This window comes from Ornithodoros turicata, chromosome 10, assembly GCF_037126465.1.
Source record: "Ornithodoros turicata isolate Travis chromosome 10, ASM3712646v1, whole genome shotgun sequence".
Taxonomy (NCBI): Eukaryota; Metazoa; Arthropoda; class Arachnida; order Ixodida; family Argasidae; genus Ornithodoros; species Ornithodoros turicata.
Window position 1 is genome coordinate 19,881,956 of NC_088210.1, and position 23,437 is coordinate 19,905,392.

The 23,437-nt window shown below is 45.8% G+C and overlaps 2 protein-coding genes across 2 annotated transcripts in view; one reads left to right on the top strand and one right to left on the bottom strand.

Annotated features, from left to right (window-relative positions):
• The first annotated feature begins 390 nt into the window (after positions 1-390).
• LOC135370900 (methyltransferase-like protein 17, mitochondrial) lies at positions 391-12,068 on the top strand. Its single transcript, XM_064604806.1, has 16 exons — positions 391-567; positions 1,258-1,417; positions 2,168-2,299; positions 2,643-2,748; positions 2,814-2,895; positions 3,039-3,112; positions 3,369-3,463; positions 3,616-3,692; positions 4,302-4,409; positions 5,111-5,179; positions 5,550-5,612; positions 5,698-5,790; positions 6,534-6,597; positions 7,534-7,657; positions 9,298-9,396; positions 11,851-12,068. The coding sequence occupies exons 1-15, from the start codon at positions 505-507 to the stop codon at positions 9,389-9,391; spliced, it is 1,404 nt and encodes a 467-aa protein (XP_064460876.1). The 5' UTR covers positions 391-504; the 3' UTR covers positions 9,392-9,396; positions 11,851-12,068.
• Positions 10,278-23,437, bottom strand: part of LOC135370898 (partitioning defective 3 homolog) — a 29,876-nt gene continuing 16,716 nt past the window's right edge. The window contains exons 2-8 of the mRNA XM_064604805.1: positions 20,114-20,374; positions 14,743-16,060; positions 12,431-12,563; positions 11,834-11,983; positions 10,847-11,063; positions 10,649-10,781; positions 10,278-10,453 (exon numbers count right to left, since the gene is read on the bottom strand). Of these exons, the coding sequence (XP_064460875.1) occupies positions 10,408-10,453; positions 10,649-10,781; positions 10,847-11,063; positions 11,834-11,983; positions 12,431-12,563; positions 14,743-16,060; positions 20,114-20,312 (2,196 nt within the window). The 5' untranslated portion in view covers positions 20,313-20,374 and the 3' untranslated portion in view covers positions 10,278-10,407. The remainder of the gene's footprint in view (positions 10,454-10,648; positions 10,782-10,846; positions 11,064-11,833; positions 11,984-12,430; positions 12,564-14,742; positions 16,061-20,113; positions 20,375-23,437) is intronic.

Genomic DNA, 23,437 nt, shown 5'->3' on the forward strand with positions numbered 1-23,437 from the left:
GCAAAAAAAAGAAAAAAGAAAAAAAGAACAGCTTCCACAAATGGCATATAAAATGGAAAGGAAACACCCGATTTCTACCCGGCTTTTTGTGCGAAAATATCACCCAACTTTCACCTTCCAACTTGCAAAGATCACAAGACCCGAAAAAGAAGAACCCTACTCAAAAGGAATGTGCGTGGAAATAATGACAATGGTGTATGTTGGTGATAATGATAATGCCAACATTCTAAAAATATGGCCAGAAAGACACACACTGCGACACGCACGCGAAAACCGACGCAAACTCAACCCCATCCCATCCCGCTCTCTTTAATGAAGAGCGCATGCCCAGAAGAAGATCCAAGATCCCCAAGCTGTTGGGCTTGTCGTGGCTCTGCAGTTGGCTACGAATCCAACGCGATCCCCGAATAGGAAAACAAGTTAAACAACACGTGCGAATCTGCGCTCAATTCGGTTTACTAGCATCCGTATCTCGTTTGGTATGAATATTTTAATGATAAAGTAATGGGCCATGTCCATCGGCTACTCAGAAGTTTAGGTACAGCACAAGCAGTAGGAAGTGTCCGGGTAAGTCGTCTGAAACGTAAAACTTAGATTGATGTGCTTGGTGTGTGTTAACACATGCAAGAAACACAAGAAGCTCGAGGTACTTCACACGAAACGTTACAATGACTGCACAACAACAACAACAAAAAACAAAAAAATTGAACAATGACGCAGGTGACAAACACATGCGCACATCCAACCACACTTGTTCCTTAGCTAGTGCATTTGGGAAAAGGAATACAGCGGGTGAAATCCTCCTCCCCACATAAAGTTCCCCCGTAACATAGGTTCCTGGCTTTTCATCATCAACATTTCTTCATTCTTGAGAGCTGTTTTCAATAAAAAGTTGACTAGCAAATCTTTCTGACTTAATTTCTTAGACATCTCAGTATTTCTCATGGCAAGTTGATAAACCTACCAAGGACCTCTTCGCAAGTGGTTTTACACGCGTAACAAGTTTTTGTCGATAAGGGTGGATGTCGGCGTAGTGGTCGGCAAACTTGACCAGCTATCAAGAGGTGCATGGTTAAATTCCCGTAACTCTCTGGCTTTTTTCAGCAACTCCCGTATCACAATTGTTCAACAGTTTTTGTTATAAATAGTGAGGTGGTCTACTACGTATGCCAATCAATGTGAACAACATGGAGCCCATTTCAGTAAACGTCGAAGATGTTGAGTAGTGCAAGATTCATATCCAATTGCTCTTTTCAGCTTATTTCCAGAGCAAGCAATGCAGTTTGCTTGCCTCCCGATCTCGAAGAAGACCTGGAATTATCTCACATTAAGCACAGACACCATCCAGGCATTCGGAGACATGGCAAGGTGTCTCTTCCACCGAAACTTCTTGAAGCTGCGACCAGTGTACTGGAAAGTAAGTATTGCACGTTGGTACACAGCGAATTAGAAGTTAGCTAGAATTAGAAAAGCAACACAGCTGATACGAATGGTACACATGCTATGATATGCTATGAAGTCATTCCCACGCAAGAGCACATATTATCTCTTGCACGATCGACCACAACGACACACTGGGAAACTATGGAGGTGTCCCCCACCGCTCCCAGCTACAGATTCGACGGTACCCAGTTTGGCCGACATACGACAGTTGGGCCCGCTTCTTCACTCTTTCACTGTTTACAAACAGAACGCACAACCGGGATTTGTCTAGGGTTCCCAACGTTAGCGTTTGCATATGGCACCATGCCCTGTCACTCATCTGCGTTAAACCCTTTCACTATTTGTAAACAGCGAAAGGATTAAACTGAAACGAGTGACACGGCGTGGCGCCACATGTAGCCACCAACGCAGGGAACCCTAGACAACTTCCGGTTGTGCTTTCTGTTTGTAAAGGGTGAATAACAATATTGACGGGAACTGATCGTTATATCACAGTTATCGCCATATACGACCTTTGGCGAAATCGCCAGGCGGGATCACATCACCATTAGGTATCGGTTCACAGCCAATACAATGAACGTTTCAAAGCTACAGATACAATTGAGTACATTGACGTGTCAGCGGACATGTCTTTATGTATTATGTCAGTGGATGCATACATGGGGAAACTATATTTGCATAAAGTTCTCTATATTTGTATCCATAGAGCATTGATCTGTTGCAGGACGTGACATGCGGCAGTTACAAGAGGGCGCCACTATACTGCGTGCGCAGCTGTGGTCTCGCCACCTGCCCGTGGAAGCCGGTGCAATTCGACAGAAGGCAGCACATTTTGAGCGACAGCTTTTAGGCGACAGTAAGTGAAATAGTTCATAACAAGTCTTTTTAACTGTGGCATTCAGCGACTGTGCACCCATAAAAGTTTTTTGGTGTTTGAAGAGGCTTTTGTGGAAGTAGGCAGGCAGCCTTACCACAGGAGGCCCTGGTTCAACCATTTGGGCACAGAAGACAAGTGGTCTTGTGTCTGTGGCGCCTTTGCGCATCCGTCCAAGATGTTTTCAGTTATTTCATATGACTCACGATTCAGTCGTAGCATTAGAATAAGTACATTCTATTTACTTATTGTTATTTTACTACATTGATGTGAGTGGCAACCACCGTTAAAGTACTTAAAACATAACAAAAAAATCGTGCTGCAGAGTTGGAGTCTATGTCTCAAGAAGAAAGGGACCTCATGGAAGACAGCGTGAAAGAAGCCGTGCTTACGAAGTTGCGACGGGAGACGTATCGATGGAAGGCTTTCAAGTGAGCCAATAAGAGCTAGCCTTAGAGTACGTTCAATTTCTAGCACCCACGTTCCAATATTGCAGTTACGATGACTTTGGTTCATACACCTACCTGGTAGCGCGCCTTGCTGCAGACTACGCGACACTTCACAGGATCTTTAACGAGGTTAGTAAACTTGCTTCTTTATTATGCTGATTGGGACCATTGGGATCAATTGCCACTGAGTATCACAACAGCTCAATATCCAGAATCATCCAAGGAATCGTACAATGCATGCACTGCAAGTAATTTTCTTTATTCTGTTTTAGATCAAGCTGATAGACCAAACATTTGTGCCAAAGACTCTTATGGACTTTGGATCTGGAGTTGGGACAGTTTATTGGTGAGCTAGCAACCGCTTATGGTCTCCGACTCATCTTTCAGACTCCACGGGGGTCATGCCAAAGTGCAATAAAATAACCGAACAACCAAGCACCATGGAAAAATGACTAAGAAGCTACTTTGACCACTGGAAAAACTTCTTAATGTACTATCTAGTGTGAAAAGAGATACATTATAGTGTGTGTGTGTGGGGGGGGGGGTTGAGACAAGGAGCTCTTGGAGGTCTTACAATTTCTGTAATTCTACGACCACCACAGGGCTGCACAGGACACGTGGCCTCAGAAGCTTGCGGAGTACTTCGCAGTCGACACATCAGTGCACATGAATGATTTGGCAAGGCTACTTGTGCAAGGTGAGAATGGAAACAAGAGAAGTTTGAGAGCTAAAGTAAAATATTGCGTGGAGTGGACCTCTGCTTATACGTGTGCTCTGTCACCGCAGTAAAGTTGTCCGTCGTCTTTAATGCTGTTTGTGTACGCTAAAGGAATACAATGTTTAACACAGGTGGAAATCCTGCCGATGGAAATGCTCTGAAACACCGGGGGTACTTTCAGAGGCAGTTCCTTCCAGCGAGTGACAAAGTACGTTAATCTTCTAACGCGATTTCTCTCGCGACACACCAGTGGTGCTGTGTCGCCCAAGCTGCAGAGACGACAAAGTCGGGCTTTTTCGTCGTCATCTCTGCGGCTTGGACGCCACAGTGTCACAGAGGGCTCCTTGTTGTTGTCACCAAGGCTGCGAGCGCAGCAATAAATTCAGCTTTATTTCCATACCATGCAGTGTGCCCCTCATTACATTACATAACTTCACAAAGTTTGTCTATAGAACGCGTTAGCTACAGGCATTAGGTGCTTCTTGAGATAGGGCGTCAGCTGCTTCCAGTGTTCCTAGGTACAATACTTTAAAATGGAGTCTGCTTAGTGTTTTTTGAGAGCTTGATGGTAGGTTCTAAAAGCAGCAGCTTTAGGATAGACCTTTTGAAAGTCTGTGTACATGCAAAATATTGTAATAGTCCCCCTCCCTCCAATCATGGTAGATGGATTACAAACCGTCAGTATGTTGAGTTTGGAAGCTGGTACCAGTGGTCGGGTGGGTGTTCGTGGGTTAATGTTACACATAGATTCTCGCTGATTGTCAGCTTTTGTAGCCTTAGCCCTTCTGTGAACATTGTTTTGCTCCTTTCCATGCAGCTGAAGTTCGACCTTGTTGTGAGTGCATTTTCTCTCATGGAACTCCCCAACATGCAACAGCGCCTTCAAACCGTAGCAAACCTGTGGGCAAAGACGTCGAGAACATTGGTGAGCTGAGTGGCACTGCTGAGGGTTTTGGGGCATCAAAAAATCCATGCTGCTAAATATTCTGCAAAGTGTGGCTAGTGGGTTCAGTGACACCTCTTATGGCAGTTTGAAAATATTGAAAAAAATAGTGTAGCATCATGCTGAAAAAGTAGTTTCAAGTAGGTATCATCATAGCTCTAGCAGTGGTCCTTCAACTGAGCAACTTTTATGGGACCACATGGCACGTGCGTGGCTTTGTGGTTTGAAAACAAACCCACCATTTTGCTCGATTTTATCTGCTCAAACTGCTACGTCAGATTGTCTCAACTATGATCATTGTTGTGTGGCAATGTATAGAGCTACAAATTATCATTATCACATTAAAATTGTGATTACCAGGCCCCGTCAAATTTCTTTGGCTCGATTCTGCACATAAAAAGCAGTCTATGACTAACTACATGTGTAAGGCTTGTGTAATACATGGGTTGCCTGATGCTGATGGTGGAGCCAATAACGACATTTGTTTATGCGGTGTCATATGGCATTCCTTCGACGTGCTGCACCCACATGTTTGTTTTCAGCCATTTTTGGAGACTGCACGAAATGGCCCATTGGTTGGCCCAGTGGCTGGACTTCCTTTCTCAGTGTAGAGCGACATGTGGAACAGAAAGTAACAACTGCGGGTTTCATATATTCCTTTTTATTTTGTTTCATTCTTCCAGGTGCTCGTAGAAAATGGTACCCTTGCTGGGCACGATGCCGTTTCGCAGGCTCGAGATTTCATTCTTACAGTAAGTGTGAAAAAGTTTTTTCATGCGTTGCAATACGAATATTTCCATGCTAGATTTTTCTGACAGGTAAAATTCCAATCTTAATGCAGTACGTGTAGTACTAGACCTGAGACACAAGATTTCATTTAACTGCATTCTGATGGCGTATTTGAAGAAGTGCGTTGTACAAGGCACATGCATGTAAATATTGTTAAATTGTGTAAATATTGTATGTCCACATCTCGACGGAGATAGCTGCTGCAAGCTCATTTCAACCTTTTGAGGTCTGTCCGTTGAAATCCTGATCTGCTCCACCCATGTTGTAATGCCCAAACTAAATCAACCAGAGAATAATATCAGAGAAGTGACAGGTTTTGCATGTCCTGTGCAGATGGAGAACCAACATCATACGGAGGAAGGAAAGCATGCGCCATGTGCACATGTCCTTGCACCAGTAAGTATGTACAACAATTTGGCACCCATATTCTGACAAGATTTCTGGGAATTGGCCACTTCTTTCATGTACCGTTTTTCTACAGTGCCCGCACGACCAGGAATGCCCCAAAAATTTGGAAGACAAGAAGTTGCCATGTACATTTGCGGTTGAGTTTCATGATCCCATCTTCGACCCAGTGAGCTGCTACATTTTTGCACATTATGGCTGCGTTCCAAAACGAACTCCAGAGTAGAGTAGAATCACGTTACAGAGTTGTACCACGCGACCGTGGGAGTTTGGTAACCCTCGGGTAGGTCCTGGAACGGGTGTGAGTACGATTCTCAACATGGCGACAGCAGACGACAGCGTCATTTGGGCCCCGGGACATCAGAACCGCTGGCCGCTGCTTCACTTTAGTGTGACGGTGTTGATTTCGATGTGGGGTAACCTGCGTGGGTTCGTAAAGCATTCGTGCCACGAATTACGGGTATTTACTGCACGTTCCGAGAAAGGGTGGTGCTGTTCTCGTCCACAGCTAGGCTTCGGCCTTTACATGCAACCACCTGATGTGTGTGATATGTATGGTTCCATGATGCAGCTAAGACAAGCCGCAGCAAAAGTGGGCAACCTTAGACGTCCTTGGAGGTGACAGCTTTGACGTCACTACTCTTAGCTACCCCTGTCTGATAGGGAGTAGAGCGAGTCCGACTCCGAATAGCTACTCTCGAGTAGGCTACCCGCTCTTGGAACGGGGGTCGAGACGTCATCGAGTAGGTTCTAGAACGCAGTGAGTAGCTATTCCCTACTCTTGGGTCGACCCAAGTAAGTTCTGGAACGCAGCCTATGCTCTTTGAGTCCCACGCTTTTTGCCGGATACATAGTTTGTGCGTTCCTATGCATGATTCCATTGCTCACGCATTGTATTTTCCCTTTTTGCAGAGAAAGAACATGGGACATGCCCTGTACTCGTACACTGTGATACAAAAGTCATCATCGGTTCTAGGTATGTTGCTGTTGTTCATGCACGTGTTATTAGTCAGTTTCAACTGCGGTGGGACTTTCGCTTTGTTCTGTATTGGTCAGAGCCCTGGTCAAATGACAGTGCAAGATCAAATGTCCCATCTGATGATATTGACAGGGATGGGAACGTGGAGCTTCACGCGGTGATACGTGTATCATCATAAGGCTTTTAACATTGACAGCTCTGAGAAGAAACATTTCAGATATTCTGTGCATTACATGATATGAACAAACATTTTTTGTGTCCATAATTCAGGCCCACAGAGCGAGAGCCAGCCAAACGAGATCTGCTGATCCCATGTTAGAAAAAATGTAATGGTAGCCGACATGCTGTGGCTTGGGAGCCACCTGGCAGTAAAACATACAGCAGTGGGTGATTTTGGAGCATTTTTCGCTGCCAAAAAATTACCTCCGCAAGTGCTGAAATTGCCATTAGAGGCAGGGAGATAAGGAAAGATTGTGTTCGTGTGAAGAGCCACGAGAAGATACTCAATGTCTGGGGGTGTTAATTTACGACACGTTACAGAACATGTTCCTGTTTTAACTCCTTGCTGGGAAGCAGAGAGCCTCTCAAGAGGAGATCAAAACAAAAGTGATGAAATTCGTGTGCTAGTCATGTTGGAAGGAGTCTGAATAGGATGATGCTACGTTACGAGTTGATTGCACACAAAATTGCTTTGCACAACGATGCATGTTTTCAAACTTATGACCAACAAGTGAGGTCAGCCTCAGTAACTAACAATAGGTTGAGTGTAGGAGTAGCGAGCCCTGCATGGATATGTCATTTTTTCAGTTGGAGTCCCAACCTGTTGGCATCATAAGCTGTGGCATTGTGAAATGTCAAGGAGGACTGTGCAATAACAGTGTGTCACTCGTAGCAACAATCCTTGCTCACAGTATTATCTACCGTTTGCTGCAGATGCAAGAAGTTGGCCCCGTATCATAGAACCTGTGCTGTGTAGAAGCAAACACGTCATATGCCGTCTATGCTGTAAGGACGGAAGTCTAAAGGAAATCGTTCTTACAAAGAAACAGAATGGAAGGTAGGTGATGTTTGTAAGTGCAAGAAAATTGAGATATGATCTTTTACAGTACAGGCCCCGACAAAAGCTTATGGAACATGCGAGCGGCGTATTTTCTCCTCAGTGCGACACATTAACTGCAAGCGGGCTTGTTCACTCGTTCAGAGGGGTGGAGGAGTGCGCCAGCAGCAACACCAATTCAAACCACCTTTCCAGCACATTCAAGCCATACGGAAACTACCACGGCGTGTCACTACCAGCGCACTTGCTCACCCCTCCGACGAGTAAACGAGCCCATTTCCACTCGTCGGTCAGATGGTGCACAGATGAGAAAAGACACTGTATGTGTGTTCCCTAAACTTTGGTCAGGACCTGGACAATACCTGCTTATAAGACATTGCGTCTTCTTTTCTTTCACTTCGTCAGTTTCCGTGCAGAAACAGTTAGTTTTTTTCTTTTTCTCTGCTGATTTTACGCCCCATTGTCCACCTTCTTGGATGCAATAATTCATGGAAGAAGATCAAATCAATCAAAAAGAAGATGCACGATGTGACCTTTTGGTGGTAAAACGAAGAAGCTCTACAAGGATTGTGTGGGTGTGTTTGTCGTCACGATGACAATCGTTAGAGTTTCACATCGATTCACGTCATTCTCTTATGTACGTGCTTCACTTTGGAAACGTCCCAAGCAACATCCCTGCAGTATGCTCAGACATACTTACTCAGTGCGAAAGGAATTAAAGTATGCTGTGCTGGCAACATGTGCGCATCTACTGAAGGCGAAAGGAGGAGGCAAAACTGCATGACTCCACCCTCTCCTGTGACCAGATGAGGTCCCCGAAACTGCTCACAGAAGCATATGCATTGAACAAGACATGATTGATCATGCTGCCGTCTGTCGTACCAGACCAGCCCAACGTTGGCCTGGCTCACATACTTGTAGTAAGCCAAGTAATGAGGGCTTTGGGGGCATGATGGAGGTGACGGTGGCTCGCAGAATAGCGTTTGACAACCTGCGCTTTGGGGGATCACATCATCAGCAGTTTTTAAATGAAAGTGCAAAGGGCCACGTGTACAGGCCACTCTTCCTCCGATCAATTTGTGGACGTGGCTCCGCATACAAATATTTGTTTACGCAAGAAAATAAGTGATGTCACTGCTCACGGACATGTTTTTGTTCCAAAATTAGTGAACGAGCCATGCGTGTATAACAACTTGAGCTGCTGCAATTTTCTGCTGGCACTAGCAAATTCAGAAACTTCAATACCGGTTGTGAAGTGTGTACTTTTTTCGAATTCCTGCCACAATAAGCAAGCCACACGTTGCTCAGTCACTCCGCTCTCTCTCTGTTTGTTTCTGTGGCTGACGCTCAAGGAATTCCATGTGATGTATCGGCAGAATAGTTTGTTGTAGGGTCAAATTCATAAAATATTTACTTTAGTTATTAATTAAATTGAAGACACCAGAGTAAATTTTGTGCCCAATACCTCGCAGATCCCTCCAAAAGGGAGAGCCCCCTAAAAATTATCCGTTACTATTTTCAGTACTGGAGCTGCGAGTAGATAGATGAATAGATGCAAAGGTCTCAGTGTGCACACAACCACATCAACTCTGAGAGCTTGAACCCTGTAATTCCTGCAGGATGATTCATTTTCTTTACAGGCATGCCTACAGAGTAGCTAGGTGTAGCGACTGGGGAGATCAGCTTCCACTTGAGCTCCTTCCTGGGGGAGACAGCCACATGGAAGACAGCTGAAGAAAGTAAGTTGTGATCATTAAAGTGCCTTTGTAGCTGGTAAGCTAATGGGAGCACTGTAAAATCCCTATTGTTCACGAACCTTTATTATTAAGTTCATTTTTTTCGCCTGCACCTTCTGAACTAGTTCAAGGAGTGAACCCTCTCGCCTTCTTTGTCTGACACTTCGCGGGACTCCCATCTGGAGCTATTTAGTTACAGGTGTAATAGGAGTAACATTGTTCTTCTACGCTTTGTAATTCTATTTACAAGTTCTTGTTTAATACTTCTCAGTCATAGCGTGTGCAGCATTAATACAAAAACACTTTTCGGATACGGGCAAGTAGATATATCGCCATCCAGATACCTCTATCCATTGTTAAGTCATCTGAAGAATTGTAGGACCCAATCAGATGCCACACTGCAGCTAACCGCTATCCCAAACATAACGTTCGATCCCCTGATTTGTTGAAAACTGGAGGCAGAGCCTATTTTTTACAACCGCGATAGCATTACTTGGATACGGACCTATCTGATTCATCTATACAATAAAGGTGGCACAGCCAACAAGTTAAAATCATCGTTTGGTGCAGACACAGTCGACGGGCTAGCTTGGAAGAGTTCATAGCTCTTAAGCACTGGTGCAACACTCTTCTTTCAAACACCTACAATCATCATCCAGACAGTTTGAACTTTATTCCGACTAAGTCTAATATTTTCTCAGATTGTATCAACACCGCAACTGATGCTGAGTCGCGGATAAAGAACTGAATGGAAACCCATAACACTGCCAGTGAATCAGGCTCTCATTCAGAGAATCCCCTCTAAGCTTGAACGTAGTCAAGGATGCGGAGCTGGCTGGTATTTTCCATGTTTTACTGCCAACTGCTACAAATATTGGATTGAGTTGAGCCATGAACAAGTTTATGCAAAAATTATTTTAAAATGTACAAATGTGTTAATGAGATAAGTCTGAAATATCTTGTGCAGCATTCATATCACATACTGGCAGGACTAGAAGGTCTTTCATCTTGCACTTATGGCACGGTGTCAAGGTCGCAACATGACTTGGAAACCTGTGGGCTGCAATGAAAGAAATGCATGAAATTTTCATTAAACCATGGGCTACAACGCCTGTCAGTGCTTAGGGCAATTGTATACAATAACGGTAGAGTGTTAGCACACTGGGTATGGTCATCGTTATAGCAAGCACTATTGGGGAGGACTATTAACACACGGTAATTGCTGCATTTTAAAAAAATATTTTAGATAATTTACCTTTTATGAGTGCTCACACGTCGAGCAATGTGGAGAACCACATCTCCTTGCTTGATTCGCTTGAAGGAGCTGATGGCCTCTGCATGGGACATTCCTTGTAATGGCTCTCCATTCAGTGTGATGATTTCATCACCTAAAGATCGGACAGGATACGTTGCATTCAGATATGTCACCCTCCTAAGACTTCTCGCATCATACCCTCTCTGAGCTGTCCTGTCTCTGCAGCCTGTCCTCCGAGAAAAATGGATTTGACGTAAATGCCCATTGCACCCTTGGGAGAGTCCCTGCCACCCACAATGCTGAAGCCCAGCGCTTTCTGACCGGGACCTTTCACAAAGCTCACCACTTGAAAGTCTGTTTGGGACTGGCCTTTGCGCTTGCGTGGCAAAGTACACAGCACTCCACTGCTGTATTGCTGAAAGAGGAACGCTGGTTTCATTTGCGACCGGCTCTACAAGGAGCTTGATGGATGGGTGGATGTCAGTATGCTCCTGCAAAGTCTAGTGTGCGTTTGTGCAGTTCCCACTTAATTCTGGAACAAAAATTCGGGGGTCTTTACAGTCATCTTGCCTGGGATGTAAAACCCAGTTTATGGCCAGGACCTCAATATTCCACAATAATGTTTATTGCCTACAGGTGCCTCACAGCAGAACATGTGGGGACTGCGCAACAGTGTTACTAAGGGCCTCTGAATGATAAAGATTGCAGGGTAGAACAGAGGGTTTTGCTCACTTCTAGCATATTTGCTTTCTAAACCGCAGTTCTGACTCCAAACAAGCAGGGTTTCTACTGCAGCTCTACGGGAATAGGAAAAGGACTGTGGAAAAGTCCAAGGTTCCCCAGACCTTGAAAACGACATTTTCTAATTCCAAGGTGCTTAAGGGCTTCAAAGACCAGTGGGAACCATGTTATTATTCTGGCGCAAGGGTTGTCAAATATCGTGAGGTCAAGTTTGTTTGCATAACGAGCTCCCCCACCCATCCATCCTGCCCATGGAGAACAACGTGCTAAAAATTACTTGAGGAAACAATGAATGAAACTGACAGCTCAACACACATTCATGAAGCTATTCACTATATCCTCGCTGCGAACACATCAATATCATTGCGGTTATTCTCTACAAGTCTTCTCTTTTCCACGAACAGCCATGCAGGACACAATGTGTGGGCATTTATGGCAGCTTACCTGGTCCCTTCTCTCAGTCTTTTCAGGCACATCAACAGACGCCCCCGGGTGGGAGATGCTGGCTCTTCTCTCCATTGGTGGCCTGTGATCATCTACCTTCCTCAGTTCTTCCTCGTCCGCCGGTGAGGACACCTGTTGGGCAGAATTGTGCTGGAAAGCGGTAGAAAATTGTCAGTGGATAACAGATGTGAGTATAGTAATGTACGCTTAATGTAGAATAAATGTCGATCACCATTGAGTGTGTTGTGTGGCTACTAGGTTAGCATTCTAAATCAAGGAATGACCAGTAATGGTGTTCTACTATATAACTATAATCCAGATTTGATTTTGAACTACATAACATGTTAACATGGCTGCTCTAATACTGTTATACTGCTACACTCCGGATGTAACTGCCTGGACTTCAGATAAGCCTTCTATATTGTTTCCTAGTATCATGTAAACACTATCTTTATCTCGTAAATACTGCATTGAGACTTGAGACTAAGTTCTGCTTCAGATATGCTTGCCACAGGAAGGTGCACATAAAAAGCAGAAACGGTGTTGCCTTAATTCAGGCTGGTAACAGTCTTATGGCATGCCCTTCTTTACGCTTACCTGTCGTGCAACAAGGAGGAACACATCCCTGTCCTGAACGCAGAGCAGGCGCTGAGCTTGTTCAATCTCGACGCCCTGTACTTGATGACCGTTGATGACCAATAATTCATCTCCTTTGTGAAGAAGTCCGCTCCTGAAGATGAATTGCAAGAATTCGTTCATTCACAATCATATTCATTCACAAGCTTGGTTATAGGACCAATATGACTATCGCTTATGGATGACAATCCCATTCCTTTAAAGGAAGGAAGCAACGGGCCCCAATAAGTTGAGCTTGAGCGAATCAATTACGGGGACCAATAACATGTGAACCAGAACAACCTGTACAACAGTGGCGCACGCACACACATATAGAGGTCAGAGTGTTCCACTACAATCCAACTAGCAATCTCCCTTTCAAGAGCATCGCTTCCTGCAAACTTTAGTTAAAGCTACTGCCTTGTGATAAGTTTGTGTGGACAGAGAAAATCGACACACTCTTAGGCCACCTGAATAGTGTCTATGTAACTAACGGGATGAAGCGGAGTAAGTTCATGACAATTCATTCGAAGCGCTTGCAGCAGCCCAAAAAGACGAGACAATGTGGTTAGGATGGGACGTATTAACAAGGACAACTGCCTACTAACAACTAAGAGAACTATATTGTAGGGCCTGCATTTATGCAGTTGTTTGGTAGCACCCTCATAACCCAAAAACATTAACAAACAGGGAAGACAACCAACTTGGGAGCGCCCCCATGATCTGCCACAAAGAACAAATGGATTGTCATGAACATGAAGTAGTGGAACCTCCATATGCGAGGCACTCGCAGTGCAGGCAAAGCATGTCCTAAATAGGGAGGTGCCAGGGTTAGAGAATTAAGTGTAAAAGTGATTGGAAAACATGTGTTGCCACAATATAGATGCTAATTGAATTAACCTGAGAGATTCACTTCAAACGGAACCATTTTTACACGAAGAATGCTGAGACCTTGCTTTGAACTGTGTCTTGTGTTGCGTGTTTAACGGAGGCACCAGAGATTTGTTCAGGGAATCCTCATCCCTGGGAATTATTATTATTGGAGTTTTTATGGTGTACAAGCATCCCAGGGAAGTGTCAATTCTGTAGGGGGTGACCACTTTTCAAGCTTTGGCCATTTTAGTGTAGACATGTCACACCAATTTAACGAGGGACACAACACAGAAGACAAGACAAGACATGATGACTGCAGTCATTGTGTCTTTTCTTCTGTGTTGCGTCCCTCGTTAAATTGCTGCAATATGTCTATACCATCATGTTACCAACTACCCTATGTATCTACAGTGCTTTGGCCATTTTGTCAGGTATTTTCAACGGGTTTGTTTTAAGATGCTCAGGGTGGGTGTGCAAAGGGGCGCTGGAAAAAACCCTGCAAGGCACTGTCAAATTTCAACTTCAAATCCGTAACTTCAGCTGGTACTCATGGAGGTGGCTTGCATGCACATTCCTGAAGAACACTGCTTATTACCCTTGTGCTAGTATTACCAAATGCTTCAGTTTCACCCCCACCATGATGCAGTTGACTCTCTGCATATCCCTCTTGCCTGTCCAAAACTTTTTTTTTCTCAAACGTCAATCCCACATGCTCTCTCTCTCAGACACTGCAGTACACGTTATACGACACTTTCTTGGGGGCTTTGGTGTAGTACACTACTCAAACACTTTTAAGCAAACAACATGTGGTAATGCCAAAAAACTCCGTAAAAAAAAAAAGCTTGCAGAAATGGGCATAGGTCACAAAACGACTGACCTGCCTTGGGACTTTTCAGCACAAAGGGGAGCTAAGAATGAGAAAGTGAAGACCACTTTTTTTTTGTCTGACTTGGCATGGAAAACCCTGTCCTACTTCCAAAGTAGGAGGTGTCTGAGGTGTGTCCCACGTTAGTAGTAGCCCGAGGTAGGGACGTGCCCGACTTGGGAACTTATACAAACAAAAGCGTGCATATAGATGCAGGCATTGACAGCAACCCAAAGCTGCAGGAAAACGGGAACGCAGGAGTGGAGACCGTGTGCCCACTCAGCCACAAGTGTCTGTCTGACTGCCCCCTTTCTCTGATGTAACACTTATTTCTTATAATACATTTCTTATAGGCTGATACGAAATGGACTATTACACTGACAAAAGGACTGCTATGTTGCGACCTAAAAGCTGAAATCTTGCGTCAAATATGAACTGCGAAAGCTTGTTGTACTTCCTTTTGGGTAGGATAACATATTCCGAGCATGCATCACAAACATAAAGGGACATCCGTGAACAAGTTGCCATTAAAAGCATCAGGGTAAGCAATGCATACCTAGCTGCCGGTCCAGAGTCCTCCAGGTCCGCCACCACGTAGCCAATCACCCTCCTCTCGGGGTCGTATCTCCCGGTGATGTATATTCCAAGTTCACCCTGCTCGTCTTTCTCCAAATGCACATTAATGAACTGACCCCCATTCGAAGGCAGCCTCCCTTCCACACTGTTCTCGCTGCAGTCCAGCTGTGCCCCTTGCCACAGTCTCTGCTGAAGATCACTCTCAAGCCCGCTGTCAACAGGCACGATATAGTCACTAAGGCACTCTGCACTGCTCCACGACGTCGATTTTAGATTACACTCCTGCTGCGCGTCACGGTTGAGTAGTGGGGAATCAAACAAGCTGTTTCTCTCTGCGTTCTTTTTCCACCGGTTCTTTAAAAGTTTACGGTCCAGAGTCCACGCCCTAAACTGCTCCAGCTTCGATCCTCCCTCCTTCACTTTCTTCGGAGTCTCTCTTTGAACGGTGTCATTTTTTGGCACGCTGTCCCGGCGCAGCGCCAGGAACAGGGACTGAGTTCGCGAACGGAACGTTTTATGATCACAGGGAAGCGACGCATGTTGGTCCTTCGCTGGCACGGAACTAGTGGCGGTACTGCTCTGCGGACTCAGCCTTTGCAAGAGTGCCGCAAAACGCTGCATGTTTGTGACTTCGCCGGGCGTCTGCGGCCGTTTCACCTCTTCGTTGGTGACGGGAACACCCTCGGCGGGGCTTTCGTCCCCCCCGTTCTTGGTCCCGTCGCTTTCGTAACCCGACTCGTCAGACCTATGCTGAATGGAGCTGGCCAGACTGGCTGTATCCGGAGCGACAAGCTTATCGCGTTCCAGATAAACCTCGTCCTCAAATACTGTCCCAAGGACAGACTTGGCTGCCTTGCTCTCCTCGCTTGGTTCTGCAGCTCCTGTGCTCTCCTCCTCCTCCTCTTTGTCCAACTCTTCGCAACTCAGCGACTTGACACTCTCGTTGGAAGTTTCCGCCATTGACTCGACAAAGAGGGCAGACGTCGACATGCTCCTGTACATGCTACCCAAAGGAACCATGCTCTGGGCATCTTCCGTGGGCTCGTCCAGACATTCCACGCTCCTGGATGTCGCTCGGGAGAGTTCCGCTGGAGGAGGGGATTGGCTTTCCCTGTTATTTAGCACTATGGGGTGGGCAAATGTTGCCAATCTTCGCGGCCAGTCGACGCAAGTGGACGATGGTTTCCGTACAAACGTCTCCTTACGCGATTGCTCGGGAGCTGGGCTTGTCTGTGTCGTGACCGAATACCTGTGGGGTCCCGCTGAGCTCTTCAATCCCACACGGGAAAATGGAAAGCCTAAAAAAAAAAAGAGGGAAACCCATGAGTATCAGTTGGGGAAAACAAACTACCACGTGCACATGGAAGCTGGGTAAACACTTGGTAAGGTTCAATGTCGAACTTGAGGATGTGCAACACGCCAATGGGCTATCATTCTCGGCAGAGACAAAACTAACGCTAACATAAATTATGTGAAGGTCAATGTCAGATGGGTGAGCCTTAATATGTGGCACCTCCTACAGGTGCAATCTGAGCAAGCAGCATTGCTATCAAATGCCAACCTGAAGTTCATGCGGGCCTTTTGTTTTGCACTGGCTGCTGTTGGCAAGAGCATATTTATAGAGTTATGACTGAACAGCACACGAGCCAATCGTTCATCTTGTTGATATCTATGGAGTGGGCTAAGAGGGATGGAGCAATTTACAGGCATTGAGTGTCCAGGTCCCTTATCCTTTCTGCACCACAAGACAGTGTGACAATACTTTTGGGCATCCCTTCTGGGGTCCAACCATGAGCAATACATGCTACTGAACCAGCCCAGCCTCCCCATTGTGTGCAAGGCCCCTGCTGTTCGACACTCCAAGGCAACACTCATGTCTGCATCCACCCAAGCAGCACAATGTCTTTGCCCAATACGGGCCCAGTATTGCCAATATCTAGCCAACATTGGGCCAAGATGCTATGGTGCTTGGGAACCCTAGACTTTAATCATGTGAAACTACAGAGGGAATGTTAAGAGCTGCAGTTTCCCACGTCTGTGGCAAGCATCGAAACCCAAGTTCCGTGTAACGTCATCGTACGTTAGTGCTTTTCTGCTGTCCAAGCACATATGGATGCCATGTTTACGTTTACGGGAAGTGGGAACATATTTGCGAGTAAACGGTATATATATGGATACTGTGACACACACAGTGCACACTCTGCAAATGTGTCTTGACCCTGCACGTTCGTCACTCAACTTCGGACAAGAATCGCAAGATGTGCATGATAAATCAGAAAACTCAGCCACAAACATGCCAGAATGTGTGTGTGTATTTTTCTCAGAGAAGATGTTTTCTGTTGCATGATTTCACCATCACAAACACAGAACTACAGAAGACTACAGAAAGCTTTTCATAAAAAATGTAGGGATTTTGACACTATTTACGAGATAAAAGTTGTGAAATGTCTGCACTCCTTTCGATCCCTCAAACTGTCCTGGTACTTTTGAGCCATGCAATACCCTGTTTCACGCAAATATCTGAGTTCAGAATCTCAGACCATCAGGTCAGACCGTCTGAATTATGCATTAAAAGTCAATGTCCAATAGAAGTGAAAGATCTAGTTCTGCTTATATACAGTGTGTCCCAGCTAACTGCAAACAGATTTAAAATATATATATATATATATATATATATATCACTTTTTCCAAGATGAAATCAATTGCAATATAGCATATGCTGAAGGGCACTCCTTAGGAGGGCACCAGCAAACTCCTAAGGCAATGTCCTAATTAACTTCCAACGATTATTTTTTTAATTATAAAATCTACGAGGTTATCCCAATGAGAACATCTGGTCCCTTCGGTCCCCTGATACCGCTGCAGTTTTCAGAACAAAGATCTGTTCGATAGGTCGTGCGCAAAAAATTCGTGAAGGAACACCTTTTTTTTTTTCTCCTTTATTCTGTTCATTGCACAACTTCATAGACGCGTCTTCCCTTCACCCCCAATGCGAGAGGGTGAGGGCACCCGCTCTATTATTGCCATTTGTTTGCTAGAAATACAACTTGACATCATAGTCTTTGTATTCCTCTGCTGCAGAAAATGAAAAAAAAAAAAAAAGACTATCTTTCTAAAGACTACATATGTCTTTAGCAACACTTGTATTTTCCTTCGAAAAAAGAAAAGCGGTTTCCTTACATACGGTAAAAGCGTGTGCTGTCACGGTCACAGACGGTATCACATGACATCGTTGTGTACCGTTCTACGTTGCAACTACCGCCGTTTCACGAGCGTTCGTTAAATCCAACCAATCGATTGACGCTGGCAGGCAAGGAACAAGTGGCCGACGCCCGAGAAGCATTTCCTTCGACCCCCATGACATAACAAGTCACCAGGGGGGCTCCGCGACCTTCTTCAAGGACGTCTATCTTGGAGAGAAACAAAAAAGAAAGAAAAAAACGGCATGTAGGAACCCGCAGGGGAAGCAGCGGCAACGTGAAGCAATATCAGTTTTGCCACCATCAATCAGGGGCTGATGTGGTATTAAGCGCATGATCTGCAGATGGGGTAACACAGATGAGCTATCCTGTCATAGAGCACACTTTCTTGCAGCTGAAATACAGAACCCGTCACGAAAGCGAATGCCATCTGCATTAAAATGCCGTCTGCTACGATTATGAGCACCGAATGGGTCGACCGAGAGGCTGAGACGTGGACAACGCAAGAGGTTGTCCTACATTAGGCGAAGAAACGGGAAAGGTGTTGAACAAAAGATGCTTCTGCTCTGTTTCTGCAGAACAGAGGTCTGGCCTCGCTCTATATTTTATCACTGAGGCTGACGAATGGAATGTCCTGTCGGTTAACAATGCAGAAGGCGGGAAGACAGAAGCAGAAAGCGTTCCTTACAACAAACATGAAACAAACGCTACTCAGAACATCTGTAGCAAAGAGCATTTTTTTATATCAAAGTCGGCTAAGACAAACGCTGATCACCTACTACACAATAAACGTTTTTTTTATATCCCTTCCTCGGTGCGTTGACACCATTCGGAATCTAATGGAAACAGAACAGTCGTTTATCAACCATTGTGAACGAATGAACACTAGGACCTTATCAATGTTATGTCACCCTTTGTCAGGAGTATGCTAACTAAGGAGATACGCTTGTAGTATAATACCGACGCGTATTCAGCGTAATTTGTCACTCTGATATAGCCTGCGGCTGAACGGTGAAAACTAAACAACTTCAACAACTATTTGTCTGCGGCTGCCTCCTCAAAAATGCACCATAGCCGAAGTTCAGAAATACGTTTCAGCACGCGATAAATCGACAGAGGATGTGCATTACCATTTCCTCGTACGTGTGTTACATAACACAAGCGACAACACTGAATGATGTTATGGCCTAGTGAAGTACAATGCCTGAGTCATCACTTCTCTTTGTATCCGGAAATGTGGGTCGAGGCTCGCAATTCTGGAAAGACTGCTGAGGGGGGAGCAAACTGCCGTCAATTAAAGAGAATGCATCACAAAAACAAACATTCAAATGCGCCTTTGTGCGTACGTATCCGAAATGGAAAGGCTCTGTGCAGCTTACTACCAACTCCAGGAACCCTGGTTAACCTGTCCTTGGTCATGTGAACAAGGAATAAGCCTATGGTACCGAAGGCTCTTGCAATACTCAAGAGAGGCTCAGCACTCCTCACTGAATGATAAGGAGGGCGAATGCCTGGGGGGAAAAATCAATATATCTCTATGGGGTGGAGGCATGATATACTGACTGCAGATCAGGAGCAAGCATATGTTGCATGCAGTACAAAGCACTTTGTATACATGGAAAAAGAACCTGCTAAAGTAATAAAGTGATGCCCATATATCCATATTTGTCGGGTGAAGGGAACAAAACGTCGAGTACTGCCAGGTGCTGCTCACCCCAGGACCCATGAGGGGGAGGGGCTCGGACATTACACAAGCAAGAGAATACGCGTTACGCAAGAATTATCCATAAAACATACACTGAAGGGCGCCAGTAACGTCTTCATGTATGCAGCTTCGCTCACACCCACAGAGCTTTGTCTTCGGACTCCAAAACCGACATTATATCGTTGAGACGCCCCACATTACAAAGTTCAAAGGGAAACTGCTCCCAGACGTCACATCATGTGCAACGATAATATTGTCAATCGTAGTGTCCGATAATAATGCGCGAAAGTGTCACGTGCCAAATGTACAAAGACGACATTGGTCTTCGTCATTTGTTTACAATCTCGCACGCCGACGACTGAGCGTTTCGCTTTTAGGAAGCGAGATAACAGTCCTCTTGTCACGCACACACTGACGGGACAAAGTACAAAGTCGTGAAATCTCACCCCTTTTTGTTTTGGACGTTTTGGGCGGCCGGTTGTCATTTGCCGTCGCAGCTGAAGCAGAGGAACCCACCGCCATGGCGTCTTGTTTGCTTGTGATGATACGCGAGTGTGCGTCGTCCTGCAGCGCCCCCTGCTCGGTCGTCTTCCAAAGGCGGATCAGCTCTGGCGGCGGAGGGGATCGCCTCCTGAACAAGCGCATGGCGAAAATCTGGCCGCCGCATGCGCCGTGCGAGCCGCCTGCAAGTGGTCCTCTGGGGTTATCTAAAATAGGAATGAAACGACACTGTTAAGACGTTGTGAGCCGACGATAAACAAAGCTGTTTACAACACTGCGACGATTTTCCCAGCACCTCATGTCAAAGAAACAAACTAACAAAACTGCCCCCCCCCCCCCACCCAGAAGCCAAAAGCCCTAAAGAAGACACCTCCCCGATTTGAAAAATCCTGCGCAAATCCCTCCAACCGCATGCGCTGTGTTTCACGCATGCAAATAGCCTGGCATCATTTCGGGACTCATTATTGTAGCAGAGCACTATATGCTACATTCCTGCTCATTCTTGACAATGTAGTACGAAATTTTTGAAAAATATAAACTCCAGTGTGATTTATCCAGATCCCGTACTTCCCCCCAAATGTTTGGCGACCCCCCCTTTTTTTGCTATTCACGTACCCACTGGGAGACCTCAGTTTCAGACACCTGTCGATTATAATGCATTAAGCTATTATGACGTAAGTGCAATAATGACCCCCCCCCAACCCCCCCGGCCTCCAATTTTTTTGCAAGACCGTCCTTTCAAATATCCCTTTATTTGAAAGGACTCCTTCAGCAGTCATCGCACAAGTGCTTGTCGTATCGTAACATTGACCCTTTACTGTAAGACAAACCTACCAGGATCATCGTCCAAGATGAGCTTTGCAGTATAACCAGAATAACTTTCTGCGTGCGTTCTTTCGAAACCTGGCCCCCAAAACTTCGAACCATACTACATTCCTTTGTTATCTTTGGTTCAGCGTCGTCTGCCGCCCATTGAGGAACGCAAGTCATGCAGTCGATCACGTGGTCACGGCCCCCGCGCACCGTCCGTATATCTCTCTCGCAACAGTCGAGCAGAGCACACGCCGCTGGATCTGTTTTGCGTGTCGACGGAGGTTTGTCTCGCCAAAAGCGAGGTGACCGACCCCTCCCCCCCCCCCCCCCCCCAAGAAACACAATGAATTCAAAAAAGAGGGTATGCTCTCGTCGAGTAATAGTCTTCGTGTGAGAACCCACGGCTTGCCCAAATTGAACGTTTCCTATTTGAGGCCTCGGAGGGACCGACGGGAAATGCCAGTGATTCGTCACCGTGGTCTTGTATAACACAGAGGAGGGGGAGAGGCTATTATGTGGGATGATTCTCAACACATTATAGCAAATTGTCCGGAATGTCATTCAAAGAATACAGTTGGTGCTTCGCTGAGATTCAGGTCAACATTATTCGGGAGGGGGGGAGGGTCGACTTCCGCTGCGGAGGAGTTACAACCGTATTTTTAATTTTTGAGTGAGTAGTGGGAAAACCCCTGACTTGAGCTACTAAGCGGTCATACAATAACCTATCGTAGTGTTGCATTCAAAAAGAAGTAGCGTCGAATAACGATACTAATAACTCGGCGATTTATGCAGAACCCCTCGACACTCCCCAGATGTGTGGTGACAGATCTAGTGTTTCAGCTTTAGACTCACGTCAGAAATAACACACGGACCTCTTACGATTAACGTAAATGTTACGATGACCCTCCCCCGTGCTCGCGATTCTGAATATACCACAGCCATAGCCTGCGATTATTATATAATTACGTAGTTGTTAATATCGCATAACTACGGAGCAAGTCATCTCACATTACTGTTCAACGTCCTAGGAATGCACATTCCCGTTAAAGCATTCTGCCGAAGCGGAAGCCCAACATGCAGAACAAAAGTCTACCTATTGGCACACGGAAGCAACAGGGTGAATGTGAGAACAGGGACTTTCCACTTCCTTTTCAAGTTCGCTGACAAACAGAATTCCCACGCGCCTGTTGCTGCATCGGCGGGTTGCGTTGCGGCAGTGGATTACCCAGAATTTCGTCGTCCCTGGGGAGCGTGTCGAACTCCGTAGCGGGGTTGGGGGGGGGGGGGGGGGGGGGGTCGTCACGACATGTAATTTGAAGCTCTTTGACGAAATATGGCGCAATCTAAAAATATTTGTGGGTGTCTTCCCGATTTTGGGGGTGTAGGGGTCTGGATAAATCACTGCGTTGCGCTAATGACATAGGGAAATGAGGTGGGGGGGGGGGGGCAGTTGCTCTTATGTCACACGTGATGACAAGAGCTCCGGACCTACCTGGCTAAAAATTCGTGTACACACCCCCAAGCGCGAAAATAGCACGTTACATAGCGTGTTACTGCGAAGCAAGTGGTCCTATAGTATCTTGATCGGGTAATATGGAATCTTATCCCTTCGTATCAAAACTGCTGCGGCTAAAAGTGGATGCAGGCTGCAGCCTTTCTCCCAGCGAGAGGGAGAGAGAGAGACGGCGGTCAAAGTCATGGAACTTGAAATCCTTAGTTGTTGAAGAGAGAGAGAGAGAAGTGTGTGTTTTTCTTGTTTTGTTTTTTTCTTGCACGCTAAAGGAATAGGACTCTCTCCTGCAAAGTGTCGTTGGCTGTTCACCACTTTCTTACTGTCCTACACCTCTGTCCTCGACTCCTTCTCGTTGTCCTCTATCCATCTGTCCACGTCTGTACGCCGCTCATAGGCACAGTTGCTTCGCGGCGCTAACACGGAATTTAAAAACACTTTTACTGCAGAGTTATTCGTATTTTGTCGTCACAATCGGCAGACCTCCTCCTCCTCACGCATTCACTGCAGCGGGAGAGAGGGAAGTCACATGGCAAGGGCACGCCCACATTTCCTCACCCTGACGTCGCGCGTCCGTCTTTGTGCGCGCGAATTTCAAATCGTGAGCATTATACAACGATTTATAATGCCGGTAATACATTTTAACTCCGCCTTTGTGCCGCGAAGCAACTGTGGCTATGAGCAGCGTACTGACGAGGAAGAATTGAGAGAGGACAGCAGGAAGGAGTCGGAGACAGGGGGGGGGGGGGGGGGCGTTAGTACGCGTCCGTGGCCTGCTTTGGGGAAAATGTGCCGTATGGAAAGTCTGCAGGAAAACACAGGGAAAAGGTCAGCTGGTTGTGGGATTCGAACCCATCAACTCCCAGTCTACAACACGGCCGTGGAACTGTGGCCGTAGCCACAGTTGCTTCGCGGCGCACAAAATTTAAAAGAGAACCAAGGGATA

What these genes read in the sequence shown, in the direction of transcription:
- LOC135370900 (XM_064604806.1), top strand. Translation starts at nt 505, where the DNA reads ATGGGCCATGTCCATCGGCTACTCAGAAGTTTAGGTACAGCACAAGCA. An exon ending in ATGATCCCATCTTCGACCCA is followed by an intron (nt 5,791 to 6,533) that starts GTGAGCTGCTAC and finishes CCCTTTTTGCAG; the next exon opens with AGAAAGAACATGGGACATGC. An exon ending in AAAGTCATCATCGGTTCTAG is followed by an intron (nt 6,598 to 7,533) that starts GTATGTTGCTGT and finishes CGTTTGCTGCAG; the next exon opens with ATGCAAGAAGTTGGCCCCGT.